This window comes from Orcinus orca, chromosome 2, assembly GCF_937001465.1.
Source record: "Orcinus orca chromosome 2, mOrcOrc1.1, whole genome shotgun sequence".
In the NCBI taxonomy this organism is placed as follows: Eukaryota; Metazoa; Chordata; class Mammalia; order Artiodactyla; family Delphinidae; genus Orcinus; species Orcinus orca.
In genome coordinates, this window is record NC_064560.1 from 137,700,160 (window position 1) to 137,721,803 (window position 21,644).

At 40.4% G+C, this 21,644-nt stretch overlaps 1 protein-coding gene and 1 non-coding gene across 3 annotated transcripts; one reads left to right on the plus strand and one right to left on the minus strand.

The window, feature by feature from the left end:
- Positions 1 to 1,574: 1,574 nt before the first annotated feature.
- Positions 1,575 to 20,365, minus strand: EAPP (E2F associated phosphoprotein). 2 transcript variants are annotated; one of them, XM_004285706.4, is made up of 6 exons: positions 20,166 to 20,359; positions 16,802 to 16,983; positions 15,626 to 15,721; positions 14,488 to 14,605; positions 7,792 to 7,905; positions 1,575 to 2,153 (listed from the first exon to the last, which is right to left on the minus strand). In XM_004285706.4, exons 1-6 carry the CDS (start codon positions 20,237 to 20,239, stop codon positions 1,877 to 1,879), a joined length of 861 nt encoding a protein of 286 aa, XP_004285754.1. In that variant the 5' UTR covers positions 20,240 to 20,359; the 3' UTR covers positions 1,575 to 1,876. The 2 variants fall into 2 exon arrangements, with proteins under 2 accessions (XP_004285754.1, XP_033272323.1); XM_033416432.2 differs by lacking the exons at positions 1,575 to 2,153; positions 14,488 to 14,605 and having other exon boundaries at positions 7,835 to 7,905; positions 20,166 to 20,365.
- LOC117198742 (U6 spliceosomal RNA) lies at positions 8,623 to 8,729 on the plus strand. The gene has a single exon (XR_004479976.2). It is a non-coding gene; the product is annotated as a U6 spliceosomal RNA (small nuclear RNA).
- Positions 20,366 to 21,644: the final 1,279 nt, after the last annotated feature.

Below are 21,644 nucleotides of genomic sequence, written 5' to 3' on the forward strand. Positions count from 1 at the left end.
TGTAGCTTTTAGAAAGTGCAAAATACAAGGAGGTGGAAAGGATATGTTTTCCCTTCTGGAGGTGTATCATTCTCTGAGGGAGTATGCAGAGGTCCCCGTCAAGCTCTGTTGAGCCCTGACCTCTGTGGGGAATCACCGCTCTCCTTCAACCTTTTCATTTTATAAGTGGAAAACTGGGACTCAAAGGAACAGACCTGCCAAAGATTAGCGTTGCTGAGCCTGAATTAAAACCTATTTCCTTGGAATTTAAGAAAAAAAAAATGTCATGAAGAACCTAGGAGTAAAACAGGAATAAAGACACAGACCTACTAGAGAATGGACTTGAGGATATGGGGAGGGGAAGGGTAAGCTGTGACAAAGCGAGAGAGAGGCATGGACATATATACACTACCAAACGTAAGGTAGATAGCTAGTGGGAAGCAGCCGCACAGCACAGGGAGATCAGCTCGGTGCTTTGTAACCACCTAGAGGGGTGGGATAGGGAGGGTGGGAGGGAGGGAGACACAAGCGGGAAGAGATATGGGAACATATGTATATATATAACTGATTCATTTTGTTGTAAAACACAAACTAACACACCATTGTAAAGCAATTATACTCCAATAAAGATGTTAAAAAAAAAAAACCTATTTCCTGATTTCTTTCCACTCTATCACATCTCTATTAAAATAACAAGAGGACCGTGAGTTTCCTAATGTTGTTTTTGGAAACAGTCCAATCATATTCTTTTTTTTTTTTTTTTTTTTTTTTTGCGGTACGTGGGCCTCTCACTGCTGTGGCCTCTCCCGTTGCGGAGCACAGACTCCGGACCGCAGGCTCAGCAGCTGTGGCTCACGGGCCCAGCCGCTCCGCGGCATGTGGGATCTTCCCGGACCGGGGCACGAAGCCATGTCCCCTGCATCGGCAGGTGGACTCTCAACCACTGCACCACCAGGGAAGCCCCAATCATATTCTTTTAAAAAGCTAAAATGTACAGATGCCTACAATGCAATTTCCTCCAAGCTGCCACTAATAATTTTTCTATTATTAAGAGCAAAAACAAACACACCTTCATTGCTGGCAAGAGAAATTCTGGAATAAATGGGAGCACAAGCAACAGCAACAAAATTTTTAAGTCTAAGGCTGGAGGGTGAGTTTGCTCTTCCTTACCACAAATTTCTATTTTACTGTGTTAATTCATTAAGTTTAGAATACTGATTAAGTACCACCCTTTTAAGGAAAGACCTATGTTAATTACTCAAGGCACCCCAATACTAACTTCATGTAATTGTAAGTTATTAATACTATTCACTCCATCCTATGGGTTACAAGGGAAATAAAGATACTTCTTAGCAAAAACAATATAGACAGAAAGGGTGGGAGGGAGGTCCAAGAGGGAGGGGATATATGTATACATACAGCTGGTTCACTTTGTTGTACAACAGAAACTGACACAACATTGTAAAGCATCTATACCGCAATTTAAAAAAAGAAAAAAATATATATATATAGACAGAAGTGAGGAAACAGTTTCTAGATTAAGCACACCAAGGGTATATCCAAAATAAAAAATAAAAATAACACTCTGAAACAAGTTACCTGTAACTCCAGAACATTTTAATTCTAAAGAGCTTTAATAAATAAAAAGCCCATTTCCAAATATCTATCAAAAAGAGAATGAATAACAAGTCCCATCAGAGCTGGGGAAACTTTTTTTTTTAAAAGGAAGGGGAGGGATGAAGGTAGATAACCATTTTTTCCCAAAAAGATAAAGATAAAACACTGCTTCCTCAAATAACCACTCAGAATGTCACTTGAGATGAGTAGGCAGGAGGAATATAACTGTCCATATTTGCCTTGTATACTGTACTGGGCAACTAAATGCCAACTTAGCTATTTAGGAATGGCTTGCTAAAACGTTGAAAAAATGAAAGACTTCATCCTTGTCGTAGACTGCCACTTCGGTGGAACATTCAGAGCACATGACTGGGTGATAGATTTCTTCCACATCTGTCTCTGCCTGCTCCGCAGCATCTTCTTGGTTAGACCTCATCTTCTTATGGCCTCGCCTTTTCTTCCTGTTCTCTGGGGTTTTGTATCTTAGAATCTCTTCTTTGTTGATAGAACAATTCATTACAAACATTGCTCTATACTGAGTTTTGTATGATTCATGCCTAAGAGGAAAATGAAATGGAGAATTTGGATTTACATTCTATTTTAATAGTTACACATTTAGATAAAATGTGAGAATACCAAAAACTTACTGAAATACCAACCAAAGTAAAAACATGAGAACAAAATGGGAAATTAAAGAGTTTTTAAGACTTATTTTACGAACAGGAAGAGAATTGTTAACAGATACTGATGAATATATCCTCTTTTCTACTGCTCTATAAGTAACTTTTATCTCAGAAAAAAATGTTTTGATTTGCTCTTCCACCTTAGACAAGAAAAGCTATTGGAAACCTGAGAGGTAATGTTTAAAAAATCTTTGACTGTGTCTTTTTCCTGTTGTGACCTGAGACTCTGCCCTCCTCTCATTACTAGGTAGTGCCATTCTGGTCACTATTTTAGTAAAAGCTACAGTTTTAGAAGCTTAAAGAGCATCTGATTTATAATGTCCACTCTTGGCTTTACTCCAACAGTCTAAAGAATAGATAATGTTTTCTTTGTTCTCCTCATACACTTAATATTTTCCTACTTCTTTCTTGACTTAGTAAGTTTTCCTTTTTTTCCCCCTTAAACATCATGCAACAGAAATATCTATCTGGTTAGAAACAGTGAAGTCAAATTATGCCTTCATTAGTTCTGAATGCTGATCATCTCCTCTTCCACCACCACCACTACCAGGCTGGTGTTTCTCAAGACGAAACCATAAAACTTTCATTTATACTCCAGCGTACTGGAATCCTATCTTAATATGGAATACAATTTTTACCAAGCCCAATTTCTACTGTTAGATCATGAAGCAACTTTGTTTGGGTATAGAAACCCTGTAACATGGTAACATGGTTTAATTTAAAAGAGAAGCAACTTAAGTACAAAGATATTTTACTTTTTATTTCATATTCTAGGTGTCAATTTATATACAAAAAGCTTAACAGGGCTTCCCTGGTGGCACAGTGGTTGAGAGTCCGCCTGCCGATGCAGGAGACACGGGTTTGTGCCCCGGTCTGGGAAGATCTCACATGCCGCGGAGCAGCTGGGCCCGTGAGCCATGGCCGCTGAACCTGCGCATCCGGAGCCTGTGCTCCGCAACAGGAGAGGCCACAGCAGTGAGAGGCCCGCTTACCACCAAAAAAAAAAAAAGCTTAACAGCTCATATGGAGAGTACAAAAATTAACTGTTGCAGATGATCAGAAACCTCAAGCTAGCTAATAAGAGTAAATTACATCTGGCTTCCCATTAGTAACTAGAACAAATCCACCACCTAACATCATCATTTAATTTCAGTTAACCTGATTCAGAACATGGACTAAGCCAGACATTTATAAGGCTACCAGAAAAAGAGAAAAGAAAATAAAGAAAAGAAGAGGAAAAGGGCAAAAGTATATTTGGATTAATAGAATATATGGGAAAAAAACACATGATCATCTCAATTGATGCATAAAGAAAATCTGAAAAATTCAACACTCTTCCGTGATAAAAACACCCAATAAACTAAGAATAGAAGGAAACCTCCTCAATATAATAAAGACCACATATGAAAAATTCATAGCTAACATCATACTTAATGATGAAAGACTGAAAACTTTTCCTGTAAGATGAGGAACAAGACAAAAACGCCTGCTTTCACCACTTCTATTCAACAAAGTACTGGAAGCTCTAATCAGAGCAATTACGTAAGAAAAAGAAATAAGGGCTTCCCTGGTGGCACAGTGGTTGAGAATCTGCCTGCCAATGCAGGAGACACGGGTTCGAGCCCTGGTCTGGGAAAATCCCACATGCCATGGAGCAACTAAGCCCGCGCACCACAGCTACTGAGCCTGCGCGTCTGGAGCCTGTGCTCCACAACAAGAGAAGGCTGCGACAGTGAGAGGCCCGTGCACCGTGATGAAGAGTGGCCCCCACTCACCGCAACTAGAGAAAGCCCTCACACAGAAACGAAGACCTAACACAGCCAAAAATAAATAAATAAATTCATTTAAAAAAAAGAAAAAGAAATAAAAGGCATCCAAATTGGAAAGGAAGAAGTAAAATTTACTTTGTTCACAGATGACATGATATTATATGTAGAAAACTCTGAAGATTACACAAATAAACTATTAGAGCTAATAAACTAATGCAGCAAAGTTGCAGAGTACAAAATGAACACATAGAAATCTGTTGTGTTTCTATACACTAGCAATGAACAATCCAAACAGGAAAGTAGAATAGAGATTACCAGAGGCTGGGGTGAGTAGGGGTGGAGAATAGGGAATTATTGTCTAATGGGTACAGAGTTTCTGTCTGGCGTGACGAAAAAGTTCTGGAAATGGATAGTCATGATGGCTGTACAATTGTGACTGTAGTTCATGTCACTGAACTGTACACTTAAAATGGTTAAAATAGGGAACAAGATAAGAGTGCCCATTCTCAGCACTCCTAGTCAATGTATTTCTGGAAACCTTAGCCAAAGCAATCAGGTAAAAAAAAAAAAAAAGGAAGGAAGGAAGGAAGGAAGGAAGGGGGGTGGAGGGAGGGAGGCAGGGAGGGAGAAAGGAAGAAAGAAAGAAAGAAAAGGTGTCCAAATAGAAACGGAAGAAGTAAAATTGTCTGTTTGCAGATGACATAATCTTATATATATAAAACTCTAAAGACTTCACAAAAAAAATGTTAAATAAATTCAGTAAAGATTCAGGATACAAAAGCAATAAACAAAAATCTATTGCATTTTCATTAAGAAACTGAGAAATTAAGAAAACAATCTCATTCAATCTCATCAAAAATAATAAAATACTTAGGAATAAATTTAACCAAGGAAGTGAAAGATCTATACACTGAAAACTATGAAACACTGATGAAAGAAATTGAAGAAAACACAAATAAGTGTAAAGATATCCTGTTTTCATAGATTGGAATAATTAATATTGCTACAATGTCCATGGTACCCAAAGCCATTTATAGATTTAATGTCATCCCTATCAAAATTCCAATGGCATTTTTCATAGAAATAGAAAAAAAATCCTAAAATTTGTTATGGAACCACAAAAGACCCCAAATAGCCAAAGCAATCTTGAGAAAGAAGAAGAAAGCTGGAGGCATCACACGTCCTGATTTCTAACTATACTACAAAGCTATAGTAATCAAAACAGTATGGGATTGGCATAAAAACAGAGTCATTGATCAGCAGAACAGAATCAAGAGCCCAGAAATAAACCCATGCATACACCATAAACTAATACTTGACAAGGGAGTCAAGAATATTCAATGGGGAAAAGACAGTCTCTTCAATAAATGGTATTGGGAAAACTGGATATTCATACGCAAAAAACTGAAACTGGACCCTTAACTTACACCACTGACAAAAATTAACTTGAAACAGATTAAAGACTAAAATGTAAGATCTGAAATTATAAAACTCATAGAAGAAAACATAGGGAAAAATGATGCAATGATGTTTTGGAGCTGACACCTAAAGCACAAGAAACAAAAGCAAAAATAAACACGTGGGACTACATCAAACTAAAAAGCTTCTCATAGCAAAGAAACAATCAACAAAATAAAAAGGCAACCTATGGAATGGTAAAAATTATTTGCAAATCATATATCTGATAAGGGGTTAATATCCAAAATATATAAGGAACTCATACAACTCAGTAGCAAAAAACAAACAAAATCCGATTAAAAAATGGGCAAAGGACTTGAATAGACATTTCTCCAAAAAAGATATACAAATGGCCAACAGGCACACGAAAAGGTACTCAATATCACAAATCATCAGGGAACTACATATCCGAACTACAATAAGGTATCACCTCATATCTGTCAGAAAAGGTATTATCAGAGACAAGAAATAACAAAAGTGAACCCTTGTGCCCTACTGGTGAGAATGTAAATTGGTACAGCCACTACGGAAAACAGTATGGAGGAGCCTCAAAAAGTTAAAAATAGAACTATCATATGATCCAGCAATCCCACTTCTGGGTATGTATACAAAGGAAATGAAATCACTATCTCAAAGAGATATCTGGGCCCCCACCTCAGCCAGGTGATCAAGGTCAACATTAATAGTCATAAATCGGGCTTCCCTGGTGGCGCAGTGGTTGAGAGTCCGCCTGTCGATGCAGGGGACACGGGTTCGTGCCCCGGTCCGGGAGGATCCCACATGCCGTAGAGCGGCTGGGCCCGTGAGCCGTGGCCGCTGAGCCTGTGCTCCGCAACGGGAGAGGCCACAGCAGTGAGAGGCCCGCATACCGCAAAAAAAAAAGTCATAAATCATGTTGATAGTTTGTGCCCATGACATAATGTGATGAAAATAGCACTTTATTTCTGTGGTCTTCCTCCCAGAAACCTACTGCAGCCTTACTTACAATAGCCAAGACATGGAAACAACCTACATGTCCATCAACAGATGAATGAATAAAGAAAATATAGTATGTATATACAATGGAATATTATTCAGCCATAAAAAAAAATCCTGCCACTTGTAAGAACATGGATGAACCTTGAAGGCATTATGCTAAGTAAAAAAAGTCAGACAGAGAAAGACAAATAGTGTATGATCTCACTTATATGTGGAATCTAAAAAAAACACTGAACTCATAGAAACAAAGTAACTGGTGGTTGGTGGGGAAGGGCAGATGGATGAAGGCGGTCAAAAGGTACTTATAATGAATAAGTTCAGCAGATGTAAGGTACAGCATGATGACTACAGTTAACAATACTGTACTGCATACTTGAAAACTGCTGAGAGTAAATCTTAAAAGTTTTCACCACACACACACAAAAAAAGGAAACTATGTGAGGTGACAGCTGTGTTAACTAACCTTATTGTGGTAAACATTCTGCAATATATTTGAATATCTAATCATTACACTGTATACCTAAAGCTTATACTACGTTGTATGTCAATTACATCTCAATAAAGCTGGGAAAACAGCTTTATTTAAAATTAAAAATAGGAACTTCCCTGGTGGCAACATGGCTAAGACTCCATGCTCCCAATTCAGGGGGCCCAAGTTCGATCCCTGCTCAGGGAACTAGGTCCCACATGCATGCCCCAACTAAGAGTTCACATGCCGCAACTAAGGAGCCTGACAGTCACAACTAAGGAGCCCGCCTCCTGCAACTAAGACCTCGCACAATCAAATAAATAAATAAATAAAGTAAAAATTAATTTTAAATTTTTTTAAAAATTAAAAACTAAATTAATTTTTTTAATTAAATTTTTAAAAAATTTTAAATGGTCTAGTTGACAATAAATTGAATATTCAAATGAAGTACTCTTTTACAGCAAAATTTTTAAGACAGTTAAAATAGTAAATTTTATGTTACATGTATTTTATCACAACAGAAAAAAAAAATAAGAGTGTATTTGAGAGATTTTGTCATTCCACAACAAATATGCAGTTTTACTGAACCCTTGTCAGCACTGGCAAGTACTTTATTAGAAAACCTATTTATAACAGACTACGTGTAACAAAAATTATTTGTATAAAGATTAGTCATGCAGCACCAGGGATATATAAGGACAGAACTTTATCAGAATTCCTAAGTACCTCAAAAGTCTATTTCTGATTTAAACAAGAACTACCAAGTGTTTTTTTTCGTGTGTGTGTGTGTGTGTGTGTGTGTGTGTGTGTGTGTGTGTTGTTATCCTTTATCCGTTACCTTTGGCAATCAAGACACAGTGTGGTCATGCAGGCAGGGCAATTCAAGACAGCATCACTATTTGGAAAAGGCTGTTGTTGTTGACGTGGCCGCTGTATTCCAAAACCATGGTAGCTAGAACAGAAAAAGAAGGTGAAGAGGGGAAACACATTAAAGCCAGATCTTGCTTTCAAACGCCACTCTCCCAATAAAAGAAACCAGTACCCCTTAGAGAAATGGTTGATTCCAGGAATGGGGCATACAAGATGGACCTGGAACATCCTGTAGGGCCAGAAAGTAAGGAAGTGCTCAGAAAGAAAAAACAAAAAACCCACAATGAGACAGGAATGTTAAAGGGGCACAGGAGCCAACTGAAAGAGTTCCCAATGACTGAAGCCAAAACAATTAGAGCATCAAAATAAAGTAGTATTGAATTATAACCAAAATATAAATAAATACCCATGAGTCCATGCTGACATAAATGACTTAATAAATAAATAAATGGGGGAGAATAGACACATCTCCCATACATAATTACAAATAATTTATGAAGATACTCTCCCCTCAAGGAGGAAGAGCATAACTCCAGACTCCTTAAGTCTAGGCTAAACATGTGACATCCTTCCAAAGAGTATGGTACAGAAAGGGGTGGAAAGAGTAACTTTACAGTAGAGAAACCTGACAAATACTACTTCACTATAGTGAACAAGATCGACATTAACAGTCATAAATCACACTGATAGCATGTGCCCTTGGTACAAAGTGATGAAAACGGCATTTTACCCCTGTGGTCTTCCTCCCCAAAACCTCTAATTCCAGTCTAATCATGAGAAAAACATTAGATAAATTCCAGTGCTCGCTTCGGCAGCACATATACTAAAATTAGAACGATACAGAGGAGATTAGCATGGCCCCCGTGCAAGGATGACACGCAAATTCGCGAAGCATTCCATATTTTTTTATCTATGATTGTTGAATCATTCCATGAAAAGGCACTCTACCACAAGATCAGCTGGATTGTGTGTTTAACGGATGTGGGAGTGGGGGAGTTGCTTGTTCATCCCTTCAGTTTGCACTTGGAACTCCTTTGATACCTCAGAGTTGGGATGGAGCTGGCCAGCCTGTGAAGACCTCCTTTGGGGGGCGTGGGGAGAATTTTTTTCCCCACTTTTATGAAGTGTTTTTTTTTTTTTTGATGAAGATATGTTCTTCTGTATACTATGCTTTCAAAGTGCTAACTGTCGTTATCTAGCGTTATCTTGTTGTTTGTACAGAACTACACTGGCCTAGCACAGGCAGATGTAGATTTTGTTATACTTGTCATACCTGTTTTAATAAACTTGAGTTCTGCTGCTGAAAAAGAAAAATTCCAATAGAGGAGCCTCCCACAATATACCTGACCAGTGCTCCTCAAAACTGTTAAGGTCATCAAAACCAAGGAAAGTCTGAGAAACTGTCACAGCCAAGCAAAGCCTAAAGAGACATAACAACTAAATGTAACATGGTATCCCGGATGGGCTCTTGAAACAGAAATGGGTATTAGGTAAAAACTAAGGAAATATGGGGGAATTCCCTGGAGGTCCAGTGGTTAGGACTCCACACTTGCATTGCCAAGGGTGTGGGTTCAATCCCTGGTCAGGGAACTAAGATCCCGCAAGCCACGTGGTGGAGAAATAAATAAATAAATAAATAAAGGGGGTCATTTGAAGCCCACTGGGCTTCACTGGGATGGTGCAGGATCAATAATGTGACAGGGATGACTGTGCTTTAAATACAACTGCTACCCAAAGGTAAAACAGGATATTTTTAAAAAACAGAAAAAAAACCTAAGGAAATCTGAATCAAGTATGAACTTTAGTTAACAATAATGCATCGATTACTAACTGTGACGAATATACCATATTAGCGCATGGCGTTAACAGGGAGACTCGTGCGTTGCTGTTGTTGCGGGGGGTGTGGGCAGTACCATGGCAATTCTCTGCATCATCGGCTCAATTATTCTGTGCACCTAAAACTATTCTGGCACAGCAGCGGAACTGCCGCCAGATCCACTATCAGTCCACGCCGCCTGTCGCGCCACCTGCCCGCCCTGCGTCCACGGCCACTGCCACCGCCATGGGAGTGCAGGCGGAGATCATCTCCCCCGGAGAGGGGCGCACCTTCCCAAAGCGCGGCCAGACCTGCGTGGTGCGCTACACGGGGATGCCTGAAGATGGAAAGAAGCTGGATTCCTCCTGGGACAGAAACAAGCCCTTTAAGTTTGTGCTGGGCAAGCAGGAAGTGATCCGAGGCTGGGAAGAAGGGGCTGCCCAGATGAGCTTGGGTCAGAGAGCCAAGCTATCTCCCTCTCATCTTTGACGTGGAGCTTCTAAAACTGGAATGTCAGGAATGGCCTCCTCCCTGAGCTCCCCATTCTTGGATGTGTCATGGAAGGATCTGGTGCCTCCAGATGAGCACAGCGAGTCCGTACGGAGCTTTCCCTGATGTTCCACTACACTCTGTATAAATATCTTCCCAGACTGAATGTGTTGTCACCGGCTTTGCTCTTCCCCTTTCTCCTTGTATGTGTGTTGACCTGAACTATATGCCATAAACCTCAAGTTACCCATTTTAGTTTGTTTTCATTTGGGGGTGAACGCTGGGTTTCAGTCCTTTGGAGCTAGGTTTCCAGTTACGTATTATTCAAGTATTAACAGCACAAGTAATGGGTTAACTTTAGAATAGGAATTGTTGTGGGGGGGGCAATAATCTATATATATATTTTTTTGGATGAAAGTTTTATCTATTATATATTAAACATTCTTGCTGTTGCAACTGCAAAGCCATAGCAGATTTGAGGTGCTTTTGAGGGCTGAATTATTCTCCAAGTTAAGCGACGTCCTCGGGCTGAATTAAAAGCCCTACCCAAAACTAAAGTGGGAAGGGGAGAGCCTTTGCCTCCACTGTCCCACCTCCACCCTCCCCTTAACCCTCTGCCTTTTGAAAGCAGATAGTTTTCACTGAGATGTTGGACACTACAGGTGTCTATCCCTGGGCCAGCCAGGGACCTCTGAAGCCTAATTCATGGCCTGGATTTTTTTTTTCTTTTTCCATCCTCTGGTTTTTCTAATGGATATTTAGGACTTTTGTAATCTCATAGCTATCCAAGCTCCACTTCCTACATTTTAAGAATTTCAATCGAAAGTTAAATTGAAGGTGCCGTTTGTAGACACAACACCCATGAAAGCCCAGCCATCATAACAAATCCCTGAGTGCTGTCTTAAGAAAATGAAGCTGGTCATCACAGCTTCAGCATCTCCTGTTTTTTGATGCTCAGCTCCCCGTGCTGATCTCAGAGTTTGCTCCTTCACCCCCTCTCACCCCTTTGCTGTCCTGTGTAGTGATATGGTGAGAGAAATTGCTGCCTACTCCCACACCCCTACCGCTACCCCCAGCACTACATATGAGTTTCATTATTGCAATGAAAGTGCCTTATGCTGGCTTTTCTCAAAAAAAAAAAAAAAAAAAAAAACACTATTCTAAAAAATAGCCTACTAATTTAAAAAAAAAAAAAACCCACAATAAAGCTACGTTTAAAAAGCAAGGGTTGGGGCTTCCCTGGTGGCACAGCGGTTGGGAATCCGCCTGCCGATGCAGGGGACGTGGGTTCGAGCCCTGGTCTGGGAGGATCCCACATGCCGCGGAGCAACTAAGCCCGTGAGCCACAACTACTGAGCCCATGTGCCACAACTACTGAGCCCGCGTGCCACAACTACTGAAGCCGGTCCTAGAGTCCGTGCTCCACAACAAGAGAAGCCACCACAATGAGAAGGCCCTGCACACCAGAAAGACCCAATGCAGCCAAAAAAACAAGAAAAACCCACAACATTGTAAATCAACTATATTTCAGTAAAAGTTATTAAAAAAAAAAAAAAGCAAGGGTTGTAAGCTCTAAGTGCCTAAGGATTTTGGTCTGTTTTGTTCCCTGCTGTATTTCAAGAATCTAGAACAGTGTCTGGCATATAGTAAATTCTCAACAGATATTTGCTGATTTAAAGAATAAAGCATGAATCTGCTTATGAAAACACTAAGGTATAAAAGTATATATTCTTTTTTTTTTTTTTTGCAGTACACGGGCCTCTCCCATTGCGGAGCACAGGCTCCAGACGCGCAGGCTCAGCGGCCATGGGTCACAGGCCCAGCCGCTCCGCGGCACGTGGGATCTTCCCAGACCGGGGCATGAACCGGCATCCCCCGCATCGGCAGGCAGACTCCCAACCACTGCGCCACCAGGGAAGCCCAAAAGTATATATTCTTTAAAGGGGCTTATGGAAAACACCTAAAAATTGAACAGCAAAATGCAAATCATTTGGCATTACTTCCTAAACTCTTTAAATGTTTGTGGGGAAAAATACTGAGACCATGTGGTATATATTTCATAATTGTTGTTAAATACCTCCAATGCTTAGCAAATTTCAAAACCCAAACCCCAAGAAAATAACTTAATCATTCATTCAATAGGTGCTAAGTGCCTATACAGCAGTGTGCAAGATGCCTGGCATACAGCATTGAACAAGACAGGTATGATCACTGTCCTTGTGGTGCTTAAAATGTACTGAATTCATTATTTGAAGCTGGTTTCTGTGGTCTTAAAAGGCAACTACTGCTTGACACAGGAATGTGAATAAGTCAATAAGATGTTATTTCTTCTCAAGATTATGTAAGAATGAAAATACATTCCATCTTACTTCCATGACAAATTCTGTTACCAGAATAAGGAGCTAGACCGTAAGCTCCTTAATTATTTCAATAGCACTCATAGCACTTAAAACGTTCATTTCACACTGTGAGTGTGAAAAATATTCATCACATAAATGCAAGGGGCAGTTGGAGGAAGTGGTGCACGGGTGAAACTAGGAGAGGAAAAAAGGACAAAGTGGGAGGGTGGAAGCTAAAGGGTGGTGCACAAAGACCCACATAACATCACAAGCCCTCTGGGCTTGACAAGTACAGATTCCTGGGCCCCACCCTAGCGGAATCAAAACCTCCTCAGTAGGACTCAAGGGTTTGCATTTCATTCTAACCAGGTGATTCTGAAGCACAGCTAGGTTAGGGAAAAATAGTTGTAAGTTGCCCAGCTTTCACTTTTATGATAAATCAGCCTTTATCAGCTCAAATTTGAAAATGAGTATGGAGTTTCCTCTTAGGATGATGAAAATGGTTTGAAATAAATATAGGTAGTGGTTGCACAACATTGTGAATACACTAAATACCACTAAATTGTTTTCTTTAAAATGGTTAACATTATGTCATGTGAATTTTACCTCAACTTTAAAAAATCAAATTTGTATACCGTATGCTAACGCATATATATGGAATCTAAAAAATAAATAAAATGGGGACTTCCCTGATGGCACAGGGGTTAAGAATCCACCTGCCAATGCACGGGACATGGGTTCGAGCCCTGGTCCGGGAAGATCCCACATGCCACAGAGCAGCTAAGCGCATGCGCCACAACTACTGAGCCTGCGCTCTAGAGCCCGCAAGTCACAACTACTGAGTCCACGTGCCACAACTACTGAAGCCCATGCACCTAGAGCCCGTACTCTGCAACAAGAGAAGCCACTGCAATGAGAAGCCTGCGCACCACACGAAGAGTAGTCCCTGCTCGCCGCAACTAGAGGAAGCCTGCGTGCAGCAATGAAGAACCAACGCAGCCATAAATTAATTAATTAATTATTTTTTAAAAAGGTACTGATGAACCTAGTGGCAGGGCAGGAATAAAGACGCAGACATAGAGAATAAACTTGAGGACATGGTGGGAGGAAGCTGGGGCAAAGTGAGAGTATCACTGACATATATACACTACCAAATGTAAAATAGCTAGTGGGAAGCTGCTGCATAGCACAGGGAGATCAGCTCGGTGCTTTGTGTCCACCTAGAGGGGTGGGATAGGGAGGGTGGGAGGGAGATGCAAGAGGGAGGGGATATGGGGATATGTGTATACATATAGCTGATTCACTTTGTTATACAGCAGAACCTAACACAACATTGTAAAGCAATTATACTCTAATAAAGATCTATAAAAAATTTAAAAATTTAAAAAAAAATCAAATTTGTAAATAGTTAAAAACAACAATTCAAGCATTCAAGTAGAAAACATAACATCCACTGTTTATCCACATAAACTCTTTTTTGGCAGTACCACGGCATGCAGGATCTTAGTTCCCCAACCAGGAATTGAACCCGTGCCCCCTGCAATGGAAGCACAGAGTCCTAACCACTGGATCGCCAGGGAATTCCCCACATAAACTCTTAATCTCCAAGTGATTTTAAATTGTTGATTTGAAAAAAGTCAGTTTTGTTTCTTAAAGGGAGAGACTGACTAGCTATAGCAGTCTGAATGCAATAACAGTTTTTAAAAAACCAGTGGCCTAAAGAATGTGTGTATGTGTATAACTGAGTCACTATGCTATACAGCGGAAATTAGCACAACACTGTAAATCACCTATACTTCAATTATAAATAAGTAAATAAATATTTTTTAAAATAAATAAAAAACCAATGGTCTGACTGAAATTTGCTTTTCATTTTTAAAATAAACTATTCAGCAGTTTTTTCACAAACTTAACGCATGTCTGTATAAACATATACACATACACTCAAAATGTGAATATAGCGAAAATCATCTTTTAATCATTTTTCCTAAAGATTCTAATTTTAAATTTAAGTTCTTACCCTCTTCTCTGTGCATCAACCCAGGCCTGATCTCTGTCATCTTTTTCAGGATCATATAGTAATTCATCATTTGTTGGAATTCTGTGTTGTTTCTTCTTCTTTTTCTTGGTCACCTGTGCTAGTTTTGAAAATGTTAACGATATGGCTAAGTATCATGTCTAAAATCCACACCTCTTTTATACAAAATGAAGAAACCTGTTTCCTAAGGTACATATTTTTTCTAGTTATATTTTTCTAAAAAAAATTTTAAACTATTCCTCCAAATAAAGTTCAGAACTGAGTTCAAATAATGAGACGTCAGAGTCTCAAAAAGGCCACTCAAAGTAAGTCAAGAATAGAAACTTTTTTTTTTTGGCCATGCTGCACGGCTTGTGGGATCTTAGTTCCCTGACCAGGGATCAAACCTGGGCCCTGGCAGTGGAAGTGCAGAGTCCCAACCACTGGACCACCAGGGGAGTCCCTAGAAACTATTTTTGATGTCTTAAATTCTCCATAAGTTCTCATACATAAAATGCTACTGAAATCAGAACAAAAATGAATGGAAAAAAAAAACTATGGTCATCCACATACACTAGACCTACTTGGGCAGGTCAATGTTAATGTAACAACATATAAAAATATAAAATTGTTTACCATATAAATTTGTTATTTGTGTATTTCATCATAATTACTGATATAATTAAGTTAGTTTTAGCTCTTGTCATTGTGTTCAACTTTGCTCAAATTTATACAAAATCAATTCCAAAGAACAGAGAGATTGATTGATTTAAAAATAGCAACAAGTTAGGGAAAATTCTGCAAGAGATTAAAATCTAGAAACTATCTGCAGTTGTGAAAGCAAATGTTGCTGTGCTAAAGAAGCTGAAGGAAGAGGGGGCCAAAAGCCCTGAGGAAAGAGGTACTGAGTCAGGACACACTCTTCCTCTCCCCAGACGTGCCACTGCAGCACCACCCTCAGTCCCTGTCCTCAGGTGTGTTCCCATCTGTTCTTATGCGCAATCCTGCTTTTGTTTTCACATCAACTGCCTGCAATTTCTTAAAAGATGAAACTCAAAGGGAAAACCTAATATCAAATAATTGCTAGGTAAACCTTCCTTCATAAAATATAACTGCTAAACCTGGTAAACATGTTACTTACCTGCTTTGTCTTCATCCTCAGAATCAGAATCAAAATATATATCGTCATAGTACTTTGTCGGAGCTGTTCCAACTTTCCCATTTCCTGAGGAAGACCCTAGTCAAACCATAAGGGAAGTTTAAAAACTGAATCATACTGGATTGGCAAGGAAAAAAACTCCATATATTCTTCCATCACTTCAAAGTGATACCAACTCATTCCCAATTTCATTTGGGTGGAAGAATACTTTCACATCAATGACTTACTGGATTTCTGTGCCCTATGCAATTACAGAGAACTTCCCCTCCTTGAATAACTGTTCCAAATCATGAGAAAATTATTCTCTCTCCTTTCCCACAAAGAGACTGAAAGCATATATAAATAATGATAAAAGCACATCTAATTAAATAAAATAGCCATATTTTCACATTGCCGGCATATATCTCTCTACCTTTCAGCCATGCAGTATGCTGTGGAGAACAGGGAATAAACATCTTGTTTTAAGGAACTTTAGAAGAAAGAGGATAAGAGCTCTACAAAGAGTCAGGCAGAATGAGTCAAGGACACATTCTTTCTCTCCTCAGCTGTGCCTAGTGCCATGACATCACCTATACTTATGCCATCATATGCCTGCATCCCTAATTCTTCCTCTTAATTAACATCTGCTTTTGCTTTTATCATTATTACATATGCTTTCAATTCTTAACAGTTAATGTATAGCATAACAACATGGAAACCAATTCTGAGGAGTCCTACCTTCACAAACAAGTTTTCGAGTCAGATATATTTTACATAGAAACCAAGTATCAAAATGAAGTATGTTTCATTACTTACTAAAATGAGACAGGAATTTGTGGTGACACATCATTCAACCTGCTATATCAGTGCTATATAACCTTAAATATACTTCTATAAGCTAGTGTGTCTCTTTTTCTTTTATCCTGAGGTAAAAATTACAAAAGGAAATCATACAAGTAAACAATGCTAAACAGTCTCTTTCCAGTAACACAGGAAACGTCTTCACTAGCAATGAAAGAAAACTACGCTCAGGTTGCCAAGCACATTTATTCATTCATTCAATAAGTATTTACTGAGCACCTACTGAAAGTGCTGGGGCCATAACAGAGCACAAATAAGGGTCCCTGCCATTATGGAACTTAGAAAAATATCTATATGAAAATCTAACTAAAAGTTTACCTGTTTCTAGAGAGGATAACTTGTCCTCCATTGTTTTTATGGTGGAATTTAATTCAGCTTCCATTTCTTTTTCAAATTCATCTTCACTAGAGGATTCACTTTCTCCAGTAAGACATTCTCTGATAAGTTTTCGTTTTTGCTCGGGAGTTCCATGTAAAAGCACATCCACCTCATCTTCAGAACTAGAACACATTTAAATCATAAAGAATACAAATATTAAAGAATTAAAATAACTTCAAATGCCTATCATCTCACTGCCCAACAAATTTAAATTTTATAAGGTTGCATTTGATTCAGCTATCATTACATACAGCTCTTCTCACTTGATAGTTCAACCATTTCTGCATATTTCCAAATATATTTTTTAATGTCTGCATAACATTTCCTCTTGCAGATGCTGTACAGTTATTTCTCTTCACTATTAAACACTACAATGAATATCTCCGTATATATAATTTTGTTTCTGTTGATTTCCTTAGGTTAAATGTCTAAAATTAGATGCAAACGTCTTTCTGACTTCTAGAATTATCACACTACTTTCCAAGAGTACTGCACCGATTCATAATTCCATCAGCAATGAAAAACTTACCTCACAGAACTGGGAGTTTGTTTTAAACTCTGCATACTTAAATAAAACTTAATATATGTAACAGATAGCTAATACATCCACACAAAATGTAACAGACAGTAAGTAAATATTACAGTTTAAAAGGCATAGTGCTACGGAGAACTAAAAAGAGAGAGAGGGCTAAATTATATTCCAAATTCTCCTGAGCAATTTCTGCCAATTTCCTTGGACTTCTGTGCCTGGGTTTCCCCATCAATAGCAGTATGACAGAATTAAACGAGATATCAGAAGGAATGAAATGTTATCAAGATGAAATGCCTAAGACTTTTCTACTATAATCAATAGTACACACATAATGTTCAATTATTCATGATCTGATGAGCGGTTACAGACTATTCCTGGGTTTTGCTTATCTATTTTTCTCTTCTACAACAATGCTTGTGAGCCTCAAGCAGAAGGTAAATAAGAAAAATACAATTCACACCAATCAATTTTGCTAATGATAGAGGACTTATCCAGATTCTACTTCCAAGAAAATTCCCCATCTGACATTCCTCATCCTGACCAGCATGCTCCCTTTCTCCATTACCACTATATTCACTCAGGTCCTCTTTTTTTTTTTTTTTCCACATCTTTATTAGAGTATAATTGCTTTACAATGGTGTGTTAGTTTCTGCTTTATAACAAAGTGAATCAGTTATACATATACATATGTTCCCATATCTCTTCCCTCTCGTGTCTCCCTCCCTCACTCAGGTCCTCTTAACTCTGCCTGTACCACCATGGCCTAAGGATCTCCAGGTCTCAAAACTCTTCTGCTTCTTTCCACCCTTAACCCTGCTGCCAGAATGTTATTCCTTAAGAACTCTCATCACATCACTACCCAAATCCAAAAGAAAATCATCCATGACCAAAACTCTAAGTACAGCATTCAAAAGAACCTTCCACAATCTGGTTTCAACCTATCTTTCCAGCCTTACCTCTCACTATTACCCTTGAACTACCCCAGTACTCTTCAACTGGGGGGCAATTTTGCCCCCCAGGGAACATTTGGCATAGCTAGACATATTTTTGATTATCACAACTGGGAGGTGGGAGGAGGGGTACTGGCATCTAGTGGCATATTTACTGCCTGCTGTAAAAGAGGTGGATTCTCCAAGCTCAAGTGGTCCTCAGCCATGATACCAACCCAGTGAATGTGTAGCACCCATCTGGGCCTCTCCATGTAACCCCTACAGGAGTTGGGAAGTAAGAGCAACCAACACAAACATGATGCTCATGCTGTATGCTCTGCTGTCAGGTGTCTCCAACTCAGAAGACTCATGTGTTCTGCCAGCTTCCATGAAACAGTACTACGCTATAAAAGATTCACTTCTAGGTATGGTAAAATCAAATCCTGAGAGACACCTCTTAAACCCCTCTCTAACACAATCTCCCTTTTTAAAATGAGCATTCGATTCAGAGCCTTGAGCGGGCGATACTGCCTAATAACACTGTTTTGTTTTCAAAGTATTTATTTTTACCGTTACCTTACCAGTGGCAACTGTCACAGGAATATAAAGCCTCTTTAAAGACATTTAACTACATGGGAATTCCCTGGTGGTCCAGTAGTTAGGACTCCGTGCTTCCACTGCTGGGGGCCCAAGTTCAATCCCTGGACGGGGAACTAAGATCATGCAAACCGTGAGGCCAAAAAAAAGGCATTTAACTACAAAAATGTAAATTAACTTAAAGAAAATGATTAAATAAATAATAAGAGGGGTGAATATGGGGATGGTAATGGCAGAACAGCTCAAGTTCAGGAAACACTGAATCCAATCAAACTGAATTACTAATTGAGTTTCACAAACTGGACCCATTAATTGAAATTCTTCATAAGGGAATCTTGGAATCCATCCTCACTCCCCACAACAGAAATCTTCAGAGCAGTGTGATCTCCCATGCCTATAATCCCTCCTCAGGATAATATAAGGAAACATTGTGACTGAAAGAAGGACAGTTCCACTGAAAGCTTAGTTGTACAGAATGTTTCAAAGTTTATGAACAGGATCTGCTGACAGCTTAAAAAATGGCTAAATTTTCCTGGAAATCTCTTGTCAACATAACTGCAATTTTCCTCCAGATAGGATTAATCCCTCCCTTCTGGAAATTCCCACAGAACTTCATCTGTGACTATCCCAGGTCATCTTCTTCTACAGTGGTCTTCTGAGATACACGTTTACTTCCGAGACATATATCTTCCGAGATATATTTATCTTATGTCCCCTACTTTACCGTTAAACCTGTCAAAGACAAAAATCTTATGACTGACCTTTGTAGCCCACAGCAAGCATACAATAGGTGCTCAAAAACAAGAAGTTAAACACCCCCTTATTTCTGTTTATTGCAGTTTAGTCTCATGATGGTCACTTCACAGTAACTCCCATGTGCCTCACAACATACTCGTGATATACTTATTATACCTCCATTTTATAGATGAGAAACCGACGATAAAGGACTTGCCTTCGGTCACAGTGCTAGTAGCTGCAGAAGCAGGATTCGATTTCACGGCTTTTGACTCTTACGCCTAATTCCAGAATGTGCCCCTTACCCGCGCCAGTGTCGGTCCCGCCTCCCCCGTGGCTACGCGACCTCACCAGACCCCCCTCGGCCTCCCACAGGCGACAGCGAGGCGCGACAGGGGCCCGAACCGCTGGACAGAGAATCCGCACGGGTCCGGCAACCGCAGCGAGAGTGGGAGGCCTCGGCCTAGCCTCGGCCCGAAGCCTCGGGGACCGGGGCGGGGTAGGGGCCTACCTGCTCAAAGCCGGCTCCTCGTCACTAGGCTCTTCAACTGCGTAGGGGTCATAGTCATCTTGGAGGCGGTTCATGGCAGCCTGCCCCCTCCGATACCGTCCACAGCCGTCAGCAGACTACCTGCTTTCTCCGCAAGTCCCTTTCCTAAAGCGCTCCAGCACCACTTCCGCCCGCACGTCCGCGCCCTCACTGCGCGCCTGCGCAGATCTTCCAAGCGAGGGGCTGGAGGAGGAAGCGGGGGCGGGGCCGCGAGAAGGGGAGGGGAGGGGAGGGGAGGGGGAGGGGCGGGCGGGGAGGGGCGGGGAGGAGGGGGAGGGGGAGGGGAGGGGAGGGGCGGAGGGGGAGGGGAGGGGCGGAGGGGGAGGAGCGGAGGAGGGGGAGGTGGCGGGGAGATCAGTAAGTTTTATATATATATGTATGCGTGTATATATATGTATGCATATATATATATATATAGTTTTGGCCATGCCCTTTGGCTAGTGGACTCTTAGTTCCCTGACCAGGGATTGAACCCAGGCCCATAGCAGTGAAAGCGCGGAGTCCTAACCACTGCACCGCCAGGGAGCTCCCTTCCCTGGTTTTCAACTATTGTTCCACCCAACTCTTTTTCGAGGTACAATACTCTCCCATGAGTCACAGTGATATGAAGGAGACACCTGTTGGGGAACCCATTTTTCCTTTTCTGAGAATTGTGGCCCTCCTCAAGGATGTGCCCTTATATCCATATTCATTCTGATCCACAAAAATTGAGTCATTACTTATTTACTCCCACAAACTTAAAATTAGGAATTAGAGATTCTGGGACTTCCCTCCCTAGTGGTGCAGAGGTTAAGAATCCGCCTGCCAATGCAGGGGACACGGGTTCGAGCCCTGGTCCGAGAGGATCCCACATGCCGCGGAGAACTAAGCCTGTGGCCCACAACTACTGATTGAGCCTACATGTCACAACTACTGAAGCCCGCGCCTAGAGCCCGTGCTCAGCAAAAAGATAAGCCACCGCAATGAGAAGCCCGCGCCCTGCAGTGAAGAGTAGCCCCCGCTCGCCGCAACTAGAGAAAACCCGCGCAGCAACAAAGACCCAATGCAGCCAAAAATATAAACAAATAAATAAATGAATTTATTTTTTAAAAAAAATAGAGATTCTGAGGAGTTGGCTGTAATCCTACAACTGGTAACAGAACAAGTAAACTCAGGGGCTGAGCCTGCCATTTTTGGTGGCTGCTTGGGGGTTACATATGCTAATGACGAGCAAGCAAAGAAAAGCACGAGTATGTAGCAAACTGAAACAGAGAGGCTTTCCCTGAGCCCCTTGTCAAAAACTGTAAGCCCTCAACCCCACCCTCTTCTCTCCATCCCATCTTCTCTAACCCTAAATCCACTTTTCCCCCTTCAACTTCATGTTACTTATTTGTTTGCTTACTTCTGTCTCCCTCTTCCATTTCTCTATCGCTGCACAAAAACATCACCCCAAAACTTAAG